General features: G+C 45.7%; 1 protein-coding gene and 1 long non-coding RNA gene across 6 annotated transcripts in view; one reads left to right on the top strand and one right to left on the bottom strand.

Moving 5' to 3' along the window:
- ARHGEF19 (Rho guanine nucleotide exchange factor 19) overlaps nucleotides 1-7392 on the bottom strand; it is a 90962-nt gene extending 83570 nt beyond the window's left edge. The window contains exon 1 of the mRNA XM_056543565.1: nucleotides 6860-7392. Within this exon, the coding sequence (XP_056399540.1) occupies nucleotides 6860-6864 (5 nt within the window). The 5' untranslated portion in view covers nucleotides 6865-7392. The remainder of the gene's footprint in view (nucleotides 1-6859) is intronic.
- LOC130294112 (uncharacterized) overlaps nucleotides 1-21522 on the top strand; it is a 196227-nt gene that overhangs the window by 173946 nt on the left and 759 nt on the right. Inside the window, exon 6 of one of the 5 annotated variants that reach the window (XR_008848394.1) lies at nucleotides 10577-10651. The exons of 2 other annotated variants lie outside the window; for them this stretch is intronic. This is a non-coding gene — a long non-coding RNA (uncharacterized LOC130294112). Of the gene's footprint in view, nucleotides 1-7613; nucleotides 7806-10576; nucleotides 10652-21522 lie in introns of those variants that run through there. 2 more of the 5 variants (XR_008848395.1, XR_008848391.1) reach the window with 2 other exon arrangements.

Here is a 21522-nt window from a genome sequence, read left to right as displayed (position 1 = left end):
ATATGATATTGGGGGGTTCTATATTATATGACATTGGGGGGGGGTTATGTATTATATATGTGATATGACATTGGGGGTTCTATATTATATGACATTGGGGGGGGGTTCTGTATTATATATGTGATATGATATTGGGGGGTTCTATATTATATGACATTGGGTGGGTTTCTGTATTATATATGTGATATGATATTGGGGCGTTCTATATTATATGACATTGGGGGGGGTTTCTGTATTATATATGTGATATGACATTGGGGGTTCTATATTATATGTATGACATTGGGGGGGTCTGTATTATATATGTGATATGATATTGGGGGGTTCTATATTATATGACATTGGGGGGGGGGGTTCTGTATTATATATGTGATATGACACGTGGCAGGGCTGTGTATTGTTTACATATACATTTCTTCAAGCTTTTGTTCTCTTGTATAAGTCAAATTGATCCCAGACTTTGTGCTGTCATCCAGATCTCTTCCTTATAGGAAGTCTGGTGTGCGCAGATAAAATGCTTCCCCTATGTGCAGCTTTTCCCTGATACTCATTGATCCTGCTCAGGCTTTAAGGCATCTTAGGAGAAAGTTGTGTAAATGTGTGTAAAATCGTCTTAAGAGGCGGTAATGGGGGCGACTCCCAGCGACATGTTTACGAGCGACTCACTGAAACGTGGATAATGGTGGTGAATGTGGAGGATTTCACAGGGGCTGAAGCTTCTGAGGTTTCATGCGTTGCGGCCCGAGGACAAGATAAAAGCAGGGCCCCAGGCATGTTATAGACTCTGAAGAATGCGGGCCCCCACCCCGACCCGTGTCAGATGACAGGACGCTCACCTGCACATAGGACGCAGGGAGGAAATCTCTGCAAATTATTATATTATGGGGAATGTAGTGATAGACAGTATCACACCTGACAAGAGTTAGATACATCAGCTCAGCAGACAGTATCACACATGATAAGAATTAGATACAGCATATCAGCAGGCAGCATCATGTATAGTAGGCTTAGATACAGCGCTCATCAGACAGTATCATATATGGTGTATTACATACAGTGCTCAGCAGACAGTATCATATATGGTGGATTAGATACAGCGTTCATCAGACAGTATCATATATGGTGGATTACATACAGTGCTCAGCAGACAGTATCATATATGGTGGATTAGATACATCAGCTCAGCAGACAGTATCATATATGGTGGATTACATACAGTGCTCAGCAGACAGAATCATATATGGTGGATTAGATACAGCGCTCATCAGACAGTATCATATATGGTGGATTACATACAGTGCTCAGCAGACAGTATCATATATGGTGGATTAGATACAGCGCTCATCAGACAGTATCATATATGGTGGATTACATACAGTGCTCAGCAGACAGTATCATATATGGTGGATTAGATACAGCGTTCATCAGACAGTATCATATATGGTGGATTACATACAGTGCTCAGCAGACAGTATCATATATGGTGGATTAGATACATCAGCTCAGCAGACAGTATCATATATGGTGGATTAGATACAGCACTGAGCAGACAATATCATATTTTATGGATTAGATACAGCACTCAGCAGACAGTATCATATATGGTGGATTAGATACAGTGCTCAGCAGACAGTATCATATATGGTGGATTAGATACATCAGCTCAGCAGACAGTAACATATATGGTGGATTAGATACAATGCTCAGCAGACAGTATCAGATATGGTGGATTAGATACAGCACTGAGCAGACAGTATCATATATGGTGGATTAGATACAGCACTGATCAGACAGTATCATGTATGGTGGATTAGATACAGTGCTCAGAACACAGTATCATATATGGTAGGTTTAGATACATAAGCTCAGACACATGACAGCTCAGCAGACAGTAACATATATGGTGGATTAGATACAATGCTCAGCAGACAGTATCATATATGGTGGATTAGATACAGCACTGAGCAGACATTATCATATATGGGGGATTAGATACAGTGCTCAGAAGACAGTATCATATGTGGTAGGCTTAGATACATAAGCTCAGACACTATAATACATGACAGCTTAGCAGACAGTATCATATAGGATCAGGGAGTTGGGGTTCACCATTCCTGATATTTCTGTTCTCAGGGGAGATAAGCCGCACCCCCAGAGATGTCTGGAAGCAATAACGGTGCCTGGCATCGGCTTACTCTCGATTCAGAACACATGCATGCTCACCACCCAACTGGTGTATGGGGGGATCAGGAGAGATCATTCATATGGGCAGTCTAATATGGGAGCCTTAGATACATCCATACTGGTGTTCCTTACATAAGAACAGACATGGTGAGATATACAGTACACACGGTATATTTCCAGCTCTGGGCTCCATGAGTCACCCTGGGGTGCAGGATTGGGGTCTCGCCTCAGTGCGGTCACCATCATTACTCATACACATCACCACAAGCACCAAAACCTACAGCAAAGGCTGCAGAACAGTTTCCAGGTGTCAGTGCCAAAGAGTTCTCCGCGAGAGCGAACAATCCAACAGTGACCTCCAAATCATGGATGAATGGGAACTGTTATATAGGAGATAGATACAGTCATGGCCGTAAATGTCCCCCTGAAATGTTTCAAGAAAATGAAGTATTTCTCACAGAAAAGGATTGCAGTAACACAGGTTTTGCTATACACATGTTTATTCCCTTTGTGTATATATATATATATATATATATATATATAGATCTCCTCTCCTCTGTATATATATATAGATCTCCTCTCCTCTGTATATATATATATAGATCTCCTCTCCTCTGTATATATATATTGCAGTAACACAGGTTTTGCTATACACATGTTTATTCCCTTTGTGTGTATTGGAACTAAATCAAAAAAGGAGGAAAAAAAGCAAATTGGACATAATGTCCCCAAACTCCAAAAATGGTCTGGACACAATTATTGGCACCTTTCATAATTGTGGATAAATAAGATTGTTTCCAGCCTGTGATGTTCCTTTATACTCACCTGGGGCAAGTAACAGGTGTGGGCAATATAAAAATCACACCTGAAAGCAGATAAAAAGGAGAGAAGTTCACTTAGTCTTTGCATTGTGTTTCTGTGTGTGCCACACTAAGCATGGACAACAGAAAGAGGAGAAGAGAACTGTCTGAGCACTTGAGAACCAAAATGGTGGAAAAATATCAACAATATCAAGGTTACAAGTCCATCTCCAGAGATCTAGATTTGCCTTTTTCCACAGTGCGCAACATTATCAAGAAGTTTGCAACCCATGGCACTGTAGATAATCTCCCTGGGCGTGGACGGAAGAGAAAAATGTATCAAGGGTGTCAACGCAGGATAGTCCGGATGGTGGATAAGCAGCCCCAAACAAGTTCCAAAGATATTCAAGCTGTTCTGCAGGCTCAGGGAGCATCAGTGTCCACGCAAACCATCTGTCAACATTTAAATAAAATGAAACGCTATGGAGGAGACCCAGGAGGACCCCACTATGGAGGAGACCCAGGAGGACCCCACTATGGAGGAGACCCAGGAGGACCCCATTATGGAGGAGACCCAGGAGGACCCCGCTATGGAGGAGACCCAGGAGGACCCCACTATGGAGGAGACCCAGGAGGACCCCACTATGGAGGTGACCCAGGAGGACCCCACTATGGAGGAGACCCAGGAGGACCCCACTGCTGACACAGAGACATAAAAAAGCAAGACTACATTTTACCAAAATGAACTTGAGCAACCAAAATCCTTCTGGGAAAACGTCTTGTGGACAGATGAGACCAATATAGAGCTTTTCGGTAAAGCCCATCATTCTACTGTTTACCGAAAATGGAATGAGGCCTACAAAGAAAATAACACAGTACCTACAGTGATATATGGGGGAGGTCAGTGATGTTTTGGGTTGTTTTGCTGCCTCTGGCACTGGGGGCCTTGAATGTGTACAAGACATCATGAAATCTGAGGATTACCAATGGATTTTGGGTCGCACTGTACAGCCCAGTGTCAGAAAGCTGGGTTTGTGTCCGAGATCTTGGGTCTTCCAACAGGACAAGGACCCCAAACATACGTCAAAAAGCCCCCAGAAATGGATGACAACAAAGCGCTGGAGAGTTCTGAAGTGTCAGCAATGAGTCCAGATCTAAATCCCATTGATCACCTGTGGAGAGATCTTATAATTACTGTTGGGAAAAGACCCCTTCCAATAAGAAACCTGGAGCAGTTTGTAAAGGAAGAGTGGTCCAACATTCCGGCTGAGAGGTGTAAGAAGCTTATTGATGGTTATAGGAAGAGTGGTCTGACATTCCGGCTTAGAGGTGTAAGAAGCTTATTGATGGTTATAGGAAGAGTGGTCCAACATTCCGGCGGAGAGGTGTAAGAAGCTTATTGATGGTTATAGGAAGAGTGGTCCAACATTCCGGCTGAGAGGTGTAAGAAGCTTATTGATGGTTATAGGAAGACACTGATTTCACTTATTTTTTCCAAAGGGTGTGCAACCAAATATTAAGTTAAGGTGCCAATAATTCTGTCCAGACCATTTTTGGAGTTTGGTGACATTATGTCCAATTTGCTTTTTTTTCCTCCTTTTTTGGTTTAATTCCAATACACACAAAGGGAATAAACATGTGTATAGCAAAATACTTCATTTTCTTGAAAAATTTCAGGGGTGTCAACATTTACGGCTATGACTGTAGATAGATAGATAGATAGATAGATAGATATGAGATAGATAGATTTGAGATCTAGATATGATATAGATAGATAGATATGAGATAGAATAGATAGATAGATAGATAGATAGATATGAGATAGAATAGATAGATACGGTAGATAGATATGAGATAGATATGAGATAGAATAGATAGATATGAGATAGATATGAGATAGAATAGATAGATATGAGATGGATATGATATAGAATAGATAGATATGATATAGAATAGATAGATAGATATGAGATAGATAGATATGAGATAGATAGATAGATAGATAGATATGAGATAGATAGATATGAGATAGATAGATATGAGATGGATATATATGAGAGATAGATATAGAATAGATATAGATAGATATATTTTTGTATGTATGATAGGAGAATACAGTCTATTGCTCACTATTATCAGCCATTTCAGGCCTGTAGTATTCTTCAGAGATCTTTCCATCATACACGTGACTGATATCAGCGGCCGGACAGTAGTCTCAGGACTGTCGGGTTATTGGCCCTTTAATGACCTGGTGTCATCTGCTGATAAGGCCGTGTTCACACCTTGTAGTTTAGTCCTAGTCCTAGCAGACACGGCCTCAGGCTTTGTTCGCACACAGTATTTTTAGCCTTATTATGGTGAGTTGTTGTTTTTTTTTTAACCAAAACTCAGAGATCAGCCGACACAGTTGAGTTGTAAGTCCAGCGCTGTGATGTCACTGTGATGTCATCACGTATAACACAATGATTACACTCCTCCTGTTATTAAGAAGGTTATGACCTGACAGCATCGGGCCCTATAGAGAGATTCAGATTCATATATACACAGTGGTCTCCATACTATGGACCTCCAGCTGCTACAAAACTACAGCTCCCAGCATGTCCGGACAGCCAATGGCTGGATACCACTGCTGTAGTGTATAGATAACCCAGTTTTGGCTGTCCAGGCATGCTGGGAATTGTAGTTTTGCAACGTCTGTAGGTCCACAGTTTCGAGACCACTGTTGTAGTGTATAGATTATGCAAAACTACTGCAACTCTCAACATGTCTGGATATCTGTTTGGCATGCTGGAAGTTGTAGTTCTGCAACGTCTGGAGGTCCACAGGTTGGAGACCACTATTGTAATGTATAGATCAGTGTTTCCCAACCAGTGTATCTCCAGCTGTTGCAAAAGTACAACTCCCAGCAAGCCCGGACAGCCTTGGCTGTCTGGGCATGCTGGGAGTTGTAGTTTTGCAACATCTGGAGGTTCACAGTTTAGAGACCCCTGCTGTAGTGTACAGATATTGCAAAATCATATCTGGTCAGCTGTTGGCTGCCTAGGCATTCTGGGAGTTGTAGTTTTGCACCATCTGGAGGGCCACGGTTTGGATACCACTCTCATACTGTGAGAACACTTAGACTGGAGTGACCCCTTAATATTGAGCCACAATCTGCTGCTGTCAGGAGCCCAAAACATTGTTACCTACAGGGCAGGTATTTGGTGAGATACAGAGTATAAGGCCGCCCCTTGCCCCCTCCGTCCACCCCTCGTCCCCTCCTGCTGCCCACTCTCCCCTCATGCTGTCTGCTCGTTTGCCCCCTCCTGCTGCCCGCTCGCCCCTCAGGCTGCCCACTCTCCCCTCATGCTGCCCGCTCGCTCCCCCCTCCTGCTGCCCGCTTGCCCAAGCTCCTGCTGCCCGCTCACCCCTCATGCTGCCCGCTCGCTCCCCCTTCCTGCTGCCGCTCGCACTAGCTTCGGGATATCCAGGCCGGCACCGAAACTTGTGCAGAGTTTTTTGCTCCCCCAGCATCGGGAACCTCCAGCCTCCTATTCATTGTGCAGGGAACAAAAGGATTAGGAGAGAATAACAGTGACAAGTCTGTCAGGCTACGCTTTCACTTCTCCCCAGCAAGCAAACAAAAGTAATGGACCCCCACCCCCCATCTTTTCATTGACTCCCCCCCTAACCATAAGTGAACCCCCACCACCCCCTCCTCCAGCTGCCTCCGGCTCCACACCGGGCCCTTCTGACTAAGTGGCTGAAAGTTTTCGGATCAACAAGTGGGAGGGTGGGGGTTGGGGGGGATCCACTGGACTGCAGCGGGGCCCTGCATACAACAAAAGTATTATTGATGGGGCCCGACTAATGCTCCAGCGGACAGGACACAGTACCTCATTGTGCGAGTCCTTCACTAGCTCCATCTGCTCCTGGGTTCAGGGTCTTCAGACAGAACATGGCCCCGGGGGCTGCAGGAGGCCACAATCCCAGGGTCTATGGCACCGAGCCCCCCGGGCTGGTGGGGCCTCACTGGCCTGGAATGGACCTTGTCTTGGTTTCTCCTTTCCAACAGGTGCTGCCCAGTATGTCCCTCTCCATGTAAGTCCCCTCACATCCCCTTTGTCTCTTGGTTATCTTTCATCCATGCCGCAGAAGCTTCTGCACAATCTCAGTTTTGGGTGTTTTGTGGTGCGGCCCCCCCAGCATCTCCTGCGCCCCCCCCTGGCTAGGTCATCCTCAGCACCTGTCGCTCATCCTTGGCCTGAGTGTGCCCGGCCTGGGTGCTGCTGTGTACAGAGTGTGAGTCTGGGAGTGAGTGTACACTGGGGACACAACGCAGGGGGGGAGGAGGGAGACCTAGTGTTGTGCTGACATGTCCCAGCCACACGCCCCAGCCCCCTCCCTTCTTCTCCCAGTCCCTCCAGACATGTCTCCGCTCACAAGCTCAGAACTGGTTTGGCAGCTCCCGAAATAACAGGGAGATTCTGGGAGGAAGAAACATCTCATCACACAAGAGACGGAGCGCTGTGCCAAGGGGGGGGGGGGGGGGAGTGAGAGGAGGGGGCATCCTGGTCGGCAGTGGCCGAGAAGGGGTTAAAAAGGGACTCCACTAAAACTTGGCTAAAACTTTCTTTTTTTTTCCCCTAGGCAAATAGTCTGAAAGCAAACACGGCGACTAAGACCCCCAGACCGGCCACCGAGTCCCCTAACCCCCATTGGACCCCAGCTCCAGCGGGCCCCTGGGCCGACACTGCTTCTCCTTGACGAACACAATAAGGCGACTATAATAATAATGATAATAATAATAAGGCTGGGTTTAGATATGTCCGGCACAATGAACGCAGCCTAAACTCAACGCATCTGGTCACAAAAGTGTTTCTTTAGGGTTGTTTAAATTCGGTGTTCATTCATTGTGCTTGGACATATGTGAACAGGGCCTAAGATTTATTTCCACATATTCCACATAGGGCACAGCAGGTATTTATCCAACCAATCCTCCAACTCCCGGAATGTTGCACCATAACCTATACCAGTGTTTTCCAAACAGGGGTGCCTCCAGCTGTTGTAAAACTACAACTCCCAGCATGCCCGGACAGCCAACGGCTGTCCAGGCATGCTGGGAGTTGTCTTTTGCAACAGCTGGAGGCACCCATGGTTGAGGAACACTGACCTATACTATATACTACTGTATAGTCCAACACTCTGGGATTTGTAGTTTTGCAACAGCTGGAGGCACCCCTGGTTGGGAAACACTGACCTATACTATATACTACTATATAGTCCAACATGCTGGGAGTAGTAGTTTTGCAACAGCTGGAGGCACCCATGGTTGGAAAACACTAACCTATACTATATACTACTGTATAGTCCAACAATCTGGGATTTGTAGTTTTTGCAACAGCTGGAGGCACCCCTGGTTGGGAAACACTGACCTATACCATATACTACTATATAGTCCAACATGCTGGGAGTAGTAGTTTTGCTACAGCTGGAGGCACCCCTGGTTGGGAAACATTGGTCTATACTATATAGTCCAACTGGGATTTGTAGTTTTCGTTTGGGGCAGCTGCTGAGCCACAGGCTGTATCAGGGCATGCTGGGAGTTGTAGTTAGTAACTTACTTCAACTCCCAAATTTAATGAAAAAAAAAAAAGTAATCAAAAAGTCACATCAGAACAAAAATGTCCTGTTAAAAACTATAGATCAGGGCACAAAAAATTAGCCCTCAAACAGGCTGTAAAGTTATAGGGGCCAGAATAGGACAAAATTTCCCCCCACATATGTGCATCCTGTGATGTCACGCACATATAATTAATTATGCAAATTAGCACGGACAGTATTTTTTTTGCAAGAAAGGTGGCGACCCTAATTCCCCAACACTTCACAATTTTGAGGTGATGTCAGACATTAGAGATCAGAGGACTGAGGGCGCCCAAGAGCTTACAATCTATGAAGAGGAACTTCTTCTCCAATGTTCCGGCCATCTTTATCGGTATTTTAGAGAAAATAAAAGGGGATGAATCGGTCACCAGCCAATCTCTGTGTGAACAGGTGTAAGTGCATGTGAGGGGCGGGGGCATGCTGAATTACAATAGGGGGAATGGAGCTAGTAGGGGCAACTGATTAGGAAAGGTTAGGTGAGGCCTAAAAAGATGTGGGTTAATGGCGATGAAACTGTGGATTTTAGGGATAAGCCTAATTTTTCCTTAGTAGCCAGAGAACTGATGCAGCATGAGTAAAGTCCTGGAGTCTTGGAAACTGTAGATAGAATGATGAAAAAAGTATATAGAATATATATCATAAAAATGTATACGGGTATGAAATAATGTAATGGAACAAAGTATAAGATATACAGTGGAGTCTCCTGTGTTATACCCCAGAGCTGTACTCACTATTCTGCTGGTGAGGTCACTGTGTACATACATTACATTACTTATCCTGTACTGATCCTGAGTTATATCCTGTATTATACTCCAGAGCTGTACTCACTATTCTGCTGGTGGTCACTGTGTACATACATTACATTACTGATCCTGTACTGATCCTGAGTTATATCCTGTATTATACACCAGAGCTGTACTCACTATTCTGCTGGTGAGGTCACTGTGTACATACATTACATTACTGATCCTGTACTGATCCTGAGTTATATCCTGTATTATACACCAGAGCTGTACTCACTATTCTGCTGGTGGGGTCACTGTGTACATACATTACATTACTTATCCTGTACTGATCCTGAGTTATATCCTGTATTATACTCCAGAACTGTACTCACTATTCTGCTGGTGAGATCACTGTGTACATACATTACATTACTTATCCTGTACTGATCCTGAGTTATATCCTGTATTATACACCAGAGCTGTACTCACTATTCTGCTGGTGGGGTCACTGTGTACATACATTACATTACTTATCCTGTACTGATCCTGAGTTATATCCTGTATTATACCCCAGAGCTGTACTCACTATTCTGCTGGTGAGGTCACTGAGTACATACATACATAACATAGTGACATACATACAGCGGTGATAAGTGTCGAACACATTACCATTTTTCTCCCTAAATATATTTACATGAAAGTTTCCTCAGATGTTGGTAACAACTCAAGTAATTTATACACTTAAAAACATATAATTAAGAAATTAAATTATGTGTAATAATGTGAAATTACACTGGGAAAAATGATTGAATACAGTGCAAGTCACATCATCAGCCGGTTCAGTCCCAAGTGATGGCTACAAAAGGTTCTCATTGCCGAAGTGTCACACAAGACACATGATGGGTAAGGCTATGTTTCCAAAACTCACTGCACACATAGGGCTGCTGCTGAAAAGCCCTGTGTGTATAGTGAGCAAGGAATACGCAGCGTATTTCCAGCTGCTGTCGTAAATTTGGCGCAGCGTGAAATACGCTGTGTATACGCCAGGTGGGAGCTCACCCTAAAAGCGCAGAGCTGCCTCAAGACTTTCACAACCTAATTGTTGTAAAACATTATGATGGCGTTGGTTACGGGCGCATTTCTATGCTTCTGAATGTACTGGTGAGCTCTGTTGGGGCCATAATACAGAAGGGGAAAGACGAACCATAAATTTACCACCACCAGGTGAGGAGTGAGAAGAATAATCAGAAGAGTCCTAGAGCCGAGGACACTTGTGTAGAGCTTCAAAAAGACCTGGGACCTAGTAGGTATTGTTGTCTTCAAGAAAACAGTAAGTGATGCACTCCGCCACCATGGCCTGTATGCACGCTCACCACACACCGCCATGTCCTGTATGCACGCTCACCACACACCACCATGGCCTGTATGCACGCTCACCACACACCGCCATGTCCTGTATGCACGCTCACCACACACCATCATGGCCTGTATGCACACTCACCACACTGTCATGGCCTTTATGCACACTCACCACACACCACCATGACCTGTATGCATGCTCACAACACACCATCATGGCCTGTATGCACGCTCACAACACACCACCATGTCCTGTATGCTCACTCACCACACACCACCATGACCTGTATGCACGCTTACAACACACCACCATGTCCTGTATGCACACTCACCACACACCACCATGACCTGTATGCACGCTCACAACACACCACCATGTCCTGTATGTACACTCACCACACACCACCATGACCTGTATGCTCACTCACCACACACCACCATGACCTGTATGCACGCTCACAACACACCACCATGTCCTGTATGCACACTCACCACACACCACCATGACCTGTATGCACGCTCACAACACACCACCATGTCCTGTATGTACACTCACCACACACCACCATGACCTGTATGCACACTCACCACACACCACCATGACCTGTATGCACGCTTACAACACACCACCATGTCCTGTATGCACACTCACCACACACCACCATGACCTGTATGCACGCTCACAACACACCACCATGTCCTGTATGTACACTCACCACACACCACCATGACCTGTATGCACACTCACCACACACCACCATGACCTGTATGCATGCTCACAACACACCATCATGGCCTGTATGCACGCTCACAACACACCACCATGTCCTGTATGCTCACTCACCACACACCACCATGACCTGTATGCACGCTCACAACACACCACCATGTCCTGTATGCACACTCACCACACACCACCATGACCTGTATGCACGCTCACAACACACCACCATGTCCTGTATGTACACTCACCACACACCACCATGACCTTTATGCACGCTTACAACACACCATCATGGCCTGTATGCACGCTCACTACACAAGGCTCAATTGTGAATATAAAGCATGGTGAAGCTCAACTAAAGTTTTCTGCACAACATTTGGCATAGCCGATGAAATCCTGGGAGAATATAGTGCGGTCAGATGAGAGCAGAATGGAACTGTTTTATGTCATAACATACACCATGTTTGGAGGAGAAATGTCGCCGCACATCACCCTAAAAACACCAACAGGGAAGTTTGGAGGTGGGAACATCGGGGTGTGCATCACATCACATCAATGAAGGAAGGATGAATGGGTAAATTTACTGAGACATTGTGACAAAAATCTGCTGCCATCTCCAAGGATGATGAAGATGAGACAAGGGCGGACAAAGATCCCAAACACAAGGCCTAGGAAACTCTCAAATGGTTTCACCGAAATAATATAAAGCTGCTTGAATGGCTGAGCCGATCACATGACTTCTATCCCATTGAGAATCTATGGAAAGAACTGAAGATCATGATTCATAGAAGAGGCCCGCGGAACCTTCAGGATGTGAAGACTGTTTGTGTGGAAGAATGGGCAGAATCCCCTCAGAACACCAGGACACTCCTTTCTCTATACAGGAGGCTGGAGCTTCATCACCAACAAAGGTTCTGTACAAAGTATTAAATAAATATTCTCTCATCTCACCTTATTTCTGACCTTATTTGTTTTGGTTTCTTTGTATGTTCTTTGTATGTATGGATTACATGGGTTTTTACCAATATCTGGGGAAAATGTAATGTCAAAAACATGGAAATATATTTACGCGCTGAATATTACATTACTTATCTTGTACTGATCCTAAGTTATATTGTGTATTATACTCCAAAGCTTATGCAGGTGATAAGCAGTGCCTGGTTTCCTCCGGATATGATGCTGCCCCCACCATGATCACTGTAGGGATGGTATTGGGCAGGTGATGGGCAGTACCTGGTTTCCTCCAGACATGATGCTGCCCCCACCATGATCACTGTAGGGATGGTATTGGGCAGGTGATGGGCAGTGCCTGGTTTCCTCCGGATATGATGCTGCCCCCACCATGATCACTGTAGGGATGGTATTGGGCAGGTGATGGGCAGTACCTGGTTTCCTCCAGACATGATGCTGCCCCCACCATGATCACTGTAGGGATGGTATTGGGCAGGTGATGGGCAGTACCTGGTTTCCTCCAGACATGATGCTGCCCCCACCATGATCACTGTAGGGATGGTATTGGGCAGGTGATGGGCAGTAGCTGGTTTCCTCCAGACATGATGCTGCCCCCACCATGATCACTGTAGGGATGGTATTGGGCAGGTGATGGGCAGTGCCTGGTTTCCTTCAGACATGATGCTGCCCCCACCATGATCACTGTAGGGATGGTATTGGGCAGGTGATGGGCAGTACCTGGTTTCCTCCAGACATGATGCTGCCCCCACCATGATCACTGTAGGGATGGTATTGGGCAGGTGATGGGCAGTGCCTGGTCTCCTCCAGACATGATGCTGCCCCCACCATGATCACTGTAGGGATGGTATTGGGCAGGTGATGGGCAGTGCCTGGTTTCCCCCAGACATGATGGTGCCCCCCACCATGATCACTGTAGGGATGGTATTGGGCAGGTGATGGGCAGTGCCTGGTTTCCCCCAGACATGATGGTGTCCCCCACCATGATCACTGTAGGGATGGTATTGGGCAGGTGATGGGCAGTACCTGGTTTCCCCTAGGCACGATGCTGCACCCACCATGATCACTGTAGGGATGGTGTTGGGCAGGTGATGGGCAGTGCCTGGTTTCCCCCAGACATGATGCTGCCCCCACCATGATCACTGTAGGGATGGTATTGGGCAGGTGATGGGCAGTGCCTGGTTTCCTCCAGACATGATGCTGCCCCCACCATGATCACTGTAGGGATGGTATTGGGCAGGTTATGCGCAGTACCTGGTTTCCTCCAGACATGATGCTTCCTCTACCATGATCACTGTAGGGATGGTATTGGGCAGGTGATGGGCAGTAGCTGGTTTCCTCCAGACATGATGCTGCCCCCACCATGATCACTGTAGGGATGGTATTGGGCAGGTGATGGGCAGTGCCTGGTTTCCTTCAGACATGATGCTGCCCCCACCATGATCACTGTAGGGATGGTATTGGGCAGGTGATGGGCAGTACCTGGTTTCCTCCAGACATGATGCTGCCCCCACCATGATCACTGTAGGGATGGTATTGGGCAGGTGATGGGCAGTGCCTGGTCTCCTCCAGACATGATGCTGCCCCCACCATGATCACTGTAGGGATGGTATTGGGCAGGTGATGGGCAGTGCCTGGTTTCCCCCAGACATGATGGTGCCCCCCACCATGATCACTGTAGGGATGGTATTGGGCAGGTGATGGGCAGTGCCTGGTTTCCCCCAGACATGATGGTGCCCCCCACCATGATCACTGTAGGGATGGTATTGGGCAGGTGATGGGCAGTACCTGGTTTCCCCCAGGCACGATGCTGCACCCACCATGATCACTGTAGGGATGGTATTGGGCAGGTGATGGGCAGTGCCTGGTTTCCCCCAGACATGATGCTACCCCCACCATGATCACTGTAGGGATGGTATTGGGCAGGTTATGCGCAGTACCTGGTTTCCTCCAGACATGATGCTGCCTCTACCATGATCACTGTTGGGATGGTATTGGGCAGGTGATGGGCAGTACCTGGTTTCCTCCAGGCATGATGCTGCCCCCCCCCCCCCATGATCACTGTAGGGATGGTATTGGGCAGGTGATGAGCAATGCCTGGTTTCCTCCAGACATAATGCTGCCACCACCATGATCACTGTAGGGATGGTATTGGGCAGGTGATGGGCAGTACCTGGTTTCCTCCAGATATGATGCTGCCCCCACCATGATCACTGTAGGGATGGTATTGGGCAGGTGATGGGCAGTGCCTGGTTTCCTCCAGACATAATGCTGCCTCCACCATGATCACTGTAGGGATAGTATTGGGCAGGTGATGGGCAGTACCTGGTTTCCCCCAGACATGATGCTGCCCCCACCATGATCACTGTAGGGATGGTATTGGGCAGGTGATGGGCAGTGCCTGGTTTCCCCCAGACATGATGCTGCCCCCACCATGATCACTATAGGGATGGTATTGGGCAGGTGATGGGCAGTGCCTGGTTTCCCCCAGACATGATGCTGCCCCCACCATGATCACTGTAGGGATGGTATTGGGCAGGTGATGGGCAGTACCTGGTTTCCCCCAGACATGATGCTGCCCCCACCATGATCACTGTAGGGATGGTATTGGGCAGGTGATGGGCAGTGCCTGGTTTCCTCCAGACATGATGCTGCCCCCATCATGATCACTGTAGGGATGGTATTGGGCAGGTGATGGGCAGTACCTGGTTTCCCCCAGACATGATGCTGCCCCCACCATGATCACTGTAGGGATGGTATTGGGCAGGTGATGGGCAGTGCCTGGTTTCCTCCAGACATGATGCTGCCCCCATCATGATCACTGTAGGGATGGTATTGGGCAGGTGATGGGCAGTACCTGGTTTCCCCCAGACATGATGCTGCCCCCATCATGATCACTGTAGGGATGGTATTGGGCAGGTGATGGGCAGTACCTGGTTTCCTCTATACATGATGCTGCCCCCACCATGATCACTGTAGGGATGGTATTGGGCAGGTGATGGGCAGTGCTTGGTTTCCTCAGTGTGAATCTAGCCTTACAGGATGTACATGGAGAATACATAGGGCTTTCACACGTGGATTAAGCCCTTTTAATGGGACTAATCAACATCCAAATAAATGCCACAAGTTCAGGGCAGGATTCGGAGGGTCTTCCTTTTATTTCTGCGGCAGATTTTCTTCCAAATCCACAACCAATTTTGTGTTGAATCCTGTGACGTGTGAACTTCCCCTTGTAGCCAGGAGCTGTGAGATCTCCAGACCCCGGCGGATTAGATTCAGACGTTAATATTTTTATTATTATGATTTTGGAGGTATGTGCCCCGGGCTGTCACATGTGGGACGCGCAAAGCAGCACCTGCACCTGGAGGCTCCGCAGGAACATGTTCTCAGTACGCTGTGTATGGAAATTACATGGGATCAGAGGTCGCACATGGATGTTATAAGGTGCGGTGGGGCAAGTATGGAATATAATGTATATCGATAGAGGCAGCAGGAAAATCTATTACATAGAAGGTGCTGCCACAGATTATGGTATTTGGGACCCCCACTACCTCCAGACCTGAGTGTGCGCTCCCAGTCTCCTCTATCTCCAGACCTGAGTGTGCGCACCCAGCATCCACTATCTCCAGACCTGAGTGTGCGCTCCCAGTCTCCTCTATCTCCAGACCTGAGTGTGCGCTCCCAGCATCCACTCTCTCCAGACCTGAGTGTGCGCTCCCAGCCTCCTCTATCTCCAGACCTGAGTGTGCGCTCCCAGCCTCCTCTATCTCCAGACTTGGGGGAACGCTCCCAGCCTCCTCTATCTCCAGACTTGGGGGAACGCTCCCAGCCTTCTCTATCTCCAGACTTGGGGGAACGCTCCCAGTCTCCTCTATCTCCAGACCTGAGTGAGCGCTCCCAGCCTCCTCTATCTCCAGACCTGAGTGAGCGCTCCCAGTCTCCTCTATCTCCAGACATGGGGGAATGCTCCCAGTCTCCTCTATCTCTATACCTGAGTGAGCGCTCCCAGTCTCCTCTATCTCTATACCTGAGTGAGCGCTCCCAGTCTCCTCTATCTCCAGACATGGGGGAACGCTCCCAGCCTCCTCTATCTCTATACCTGAGTGAGCGCTCCCAGCCTCCTCTATCTCCAGACCTGAGTGAGCGCTCCCAGTCTCCTCTATCTCCAGACATGGGGGAATGCTCCCAGCCTCCTCTATCTCTATACCTGAGTGAGCGCTCCCAGTCTCCTCTATCTCTATACCTGAGTGAGCGCTCCCAGTCTCCTCTATCTCCAGACCTGAGTGAGCACTCCCAGTCTCCTCTATCTCCAGACCTGAGTGAGCGCTCCCAGTCTCCTCTATCTCCAGACATGGGGGAATGCTCCCAGTCTCCTCTATCTCCAGACTTGGGGGAACGCTCCCAGCCTCCTCTATCTCTATACCTGAGTGAGCGCTCCCAGCCTCCTCTATCTCCAGACCTGAGTGAGCGCTCCCAGTCTCCTCTATCTCCAGACATGGGGGAATGCTCCCAGCCTCCTCTATCTCTATACCTGAGTGAGCGCTCCCAGTCTCCTCTATCTCTATACCTGAGTGAGCGCTCCCAGTCTCCTCTATCTCCAGACCTGAGTGAGCGCTCCCAGTCTCCTCTATCTCCAGACCTGAGTGTGCGCTCCCAGTCTCCTCTATCTCCAGACTTGGGGGAACGCTCCCAGTCTCCTCTATCTCCAGACTTGGGGGAACGCTCCCAGTCTCCTCTATCTCCAGACTTGGGGGAACGCTCCCAGTCTCCTCTATCTCCAGACTTGGGGGAACGCTCCCAGTCTCCTCTATCTCCAGACTTGGGGGAACGCTCCCAGTCTCCTCTATCTAACAGCCTCCACTACCCCTGTGATGGTTCTCTGAGGCTTTCGTCATTGTGTGCACTTCATTCCTGTGATTATAGACCTCAGTGAAGCATCGATGACGTTGTTGAGGGTGGGGGGCACAGCGGGGGCTGTCACTGCCTGTTTGTGACTCTCAGGCCGCGCAACCTGCATCAAGATCAAAAGCAGCAAATTGGCCCTGAATGTGTGACAGGGTGTCAGACGCAGCAGCGGATTACTGTGATGTCTCACTCGGCCCGATCCGGCGCCAGCGCTCTGAGTGAGGGGGTACCTGGTGCCTCATACCTCACCAGCAGCTCCTTATATGAGATACATGGTCCAGCTGGATGGTGTAATCCCCAAATAATGGAAAAATTACAGAATAATGTTCTGCAGTCACAGAGTGAGCGGTCTCCCCAGGCCAATCACTAATAATGTTATGCCGCAGATTTATACTGCAGATGGTTGAAGTGTAGATTAATGCTGCAGATTTATACTGTACATGGACGCGGTGTAGATTAATGCTGCAGATTTATACTGTACATGGACGCGGTGTAGATTAATGCTCCATAATTAATACTGTACATGGACGCGGTGTAGATTAATGCTGCATAATTAATACTGTACATGGACGCGGTGTAGATTAATGCTGCAGATTTATACTGTACATGGACGCGGTGTAGCTTAATGCCTCAGATTTATACTGTACATGGACGCGGTGTAGATTAATGCTCCAGATTTATACTGTACATGGACGCGGTGTAGATTAATGCTGCAGATTTATACTGTACATGGACGCGGTGTAGATTAATGCTCCATAATTAATACTGTACATGGACGCGGTGTAGATTAATGCTGCATAATTAATACTGTACATGGACGCGGTGTAGATTAATGCTGCAGATTTATACTGTACATGGACGCGGTGTAGCTTAATGCCTCAGATTTATACTGTGCATGGACGCGGTGTAGCTTAATGCCTCAGATTTATACTGTACATGGACGCGGTGTAGCTTAATGCCTCAGATTTATACTGTACATGGACGCGGTGTAGATTAATGCTGCAGATTTATACTGTTCATGGACGCGGTGTATATTAATGCTGCAGATTTATACTGTTCATGGACGCGGTGTATATTAATGCCTCAGATTTATACTGTACATGGACGCGGTGTAGATTAATGCCTCAGATTTATACTGTACATGGACGCGGTGTAGATTAATGCTGCAGATTTATACTGTTCATGGACGCGGTGTATATTAATGCTGCAGATTTATACTGTTCATGGACGCGGTGTATATTAATGCCTCAGATTTATACTGTACATGGACGCGGTGTAGCTTAATGCCTCAGATTTATACTGTACATGGACGCGGTGTAGATTAATGCTGCAGATTTATACTGTTCATGGACGCGGTGTATATTAATGCTGCAGATTTATACTGTTCATGGACGCGGTGTATATTAATGCCTCAGATTTATACTGTACATGGACGCGGTGTATATTAATGCTGCAGATTTATACTGTTCATGGACGCGGTGTATATTAATGCCTCAGATTTATACTGTGCATGGACGCGGTGCAGATTGTTACTTCAAATTGTAAACTCAGATTGTTTCCACATATTCTTACATTCAGAATGCCAACTTAGAATGTTACGTAATAATGTTACCTCAAATCGTAACCTCAGATTGTCACCACAGATTGTTAATTACATTTATTACCTCAGAATGTTAGATCAGATTGTTACTGCGGAATGTTACTCCAGATTGTTTTAGCAAATTCTTAACTCAAATAGTTATTTTAAATTGTTAACACAGATTATTATCTCATATTATTACCGCAGATTCCTAAATCAAATTGTTACCGCAGATTCTTACCCCAGATTGTTACAGCAGATTCTTAACTCAAATAGTTACCTCAAATTGTTACCTCTGATTATTACCGCAGAATGTTCTCTTCAATTATTACCGCAGAATATCACCTCCGATTAATACCTCAGAATGTTACCTCCAATTATTATTGCAGATTGTTACCTCAGGTTCTTACTACAGATTCTTTACTCAGATTATTATCTCAGAATGTTACCTCCGATTATATCCTTAGAATGTTACCTCCAATTATATCCTTAGATTGTTACCTCCAATTATATCCTTAGAATGTTACCTCCAATTATATCCTTAGAATGTTACCTCCAATTATATCCTTAGAATGTTACCTCCAATTATTATCGCAGATTGTTACCTCAGGTTCTTACTACAGATTCTTTGCTCAGATTGTTATCTCAGAATGTTACCTCCAATTATATCCTTAGAATGTTACCTCCGATTATATCCTTAGAATGTTACCTCCAATTATATCCTTAGAATGTTACCTCCGATTATATCCTTAGAATGTTACCTCCGATTATATCCTTAGAATGTTACCTCCAATTATATCCTTAGAATGTTACCTCCGATTATATCCTTAGAATGTTACCTCCAATTATATCCTTAGAATGTTACCTCCGATTATATCCTTAGAATGTTACCTCCAATTATATCCTTAGAATGTTACCTCCGATTATAACCTCAGAATGTTAACTCCAATTATTATCGCAGATTGTTACCTCAGGTTCTTACTACAGATTCTTTGCTCAGATTGTTATCTCAGAATGTTACCTCCAATTATATCCTTAGAATGTTACCTCCAATTATATCCTTAGAATGTAACCTCCGATTATAACCTCAGAATGATACCTCAGATTATTACCTCAGAATGTTACCTCAGAGCTCAGAATGTTACCTCATATTATTACCTCACAATGTTACCTCTGATTAGTACCTCAGAATGTTACCTCAGATTATTACCTCACAATGTTACCTCCGATTATTACCTCAGAATGTTACCTCCGATTATTACCTCACAATGTTACCTCAGATTATTACCTCACAATGTTACCTCAGATTATTATCTCACAATGTTACCTCCGATTATTTCCTCACAATGTTACCTCCAATTATTACCTCACGATGTTACCTCCGATTATTACCTCAGAATGTTACCTCAGATTATTACCTCACAATGTTACCTCAGATTATTATCTCACAATGTTACCTCCGATTATTTCCTCACAATGTTACCTCCAATTATTACCTCACAATGTTACCTCCGATTATTACCTCAGAATGTTACCTCAGATTATTACCTCACAATGTTACCTCCGATTATTACCTCCGATTATTACCTCACAATGTTACCTCAGATTATTAGCTCAGAATGTTACCTCAGATTATTACCTCACAATGTTACCTCCGATTATTACCTCACAATGTTACCTCAGATTATTAGCTCAAAATGTTACCTCAGATTATTACCTCACAATGTTACCTCCAATTATTACCTCACAATGTTACCTCAGATTATTACCTCACAATGTTAGCTCAGATTATTACCTCACAATGTTACCTCCGATTATTTCCTCACAATGTTACCTCCAATTATTTCCTCACAATGTTACCTCCGATTATTACCTCAGAATGTTACCTCAGATTATTACCTCACAATGTTACCTCAGATTATTATCTCACAATGTTACCTCCGATTATTTCCTCACAATGTTACCTCCAATTATTACCTCACAATGTTACCTCCGATTATTACCTCAGAATGTTACCTCAGATTATTACCTCACAATGTTACCTCAGATTATTAGCTCAGAATGTTACCTCAGATTATTACCTCACAATGTTACCTCCGATTATTACCTCACAATGTTACCTCAGATTATTAGCTCAGAATGTTACCTCAGATTATTACCTCACAATGTTACCTCCAATTATTACCTCACAATGTTACCTCAGATTATTACCTCACAATGTTAGCTCAGATTATTACCTCACAATGTTACCTCAGATTATTACCTCACAATGTTACCTCCAATTATTACCTCACAATGTTACCTCCGATTATTACCTCACAATGTTACCTCAGATTATTAGCTCAGAATGTTACCTCAGATTATTACCTCACAATGTTACCTCCAATTATTACCTCACAATGTTACCTCAGATTATTACCTCACAATGTTAGCTCAGATTATTACCTCACAATGTTACCTCAGATTATTACCTCACAATGTTACCTCCAATTATTACCTCACAATGTTACCTCAGATTATTACCTCACAATGTTACCTCAGATTATTATCTCACAATGTTACCTCCGATTATTACCTCCGATTATTACCTCACAATGTTACCTCAGATTATTACCTCACAATGTTACCTCAGAT

This window comes from Hyla sarda, chromosome 10, assembly GCF_029499605.1.
Source record: "Hyla sarda isolate aHylSar1 chromosome 10, aHylSar1.hap1, whole genome shotgun sequence".
In the NCBI taxonomy this organism is placed as follows: Eukaryota; Metazoa; Chordata; class Amphibia; order Anura; family Hylidae; genus Hyla; species Hyla sarda.
Note: the sequence above shows the minus strand (reverse complement) of the source record. Positions and strands in the feature narration are given on the sequence as shown.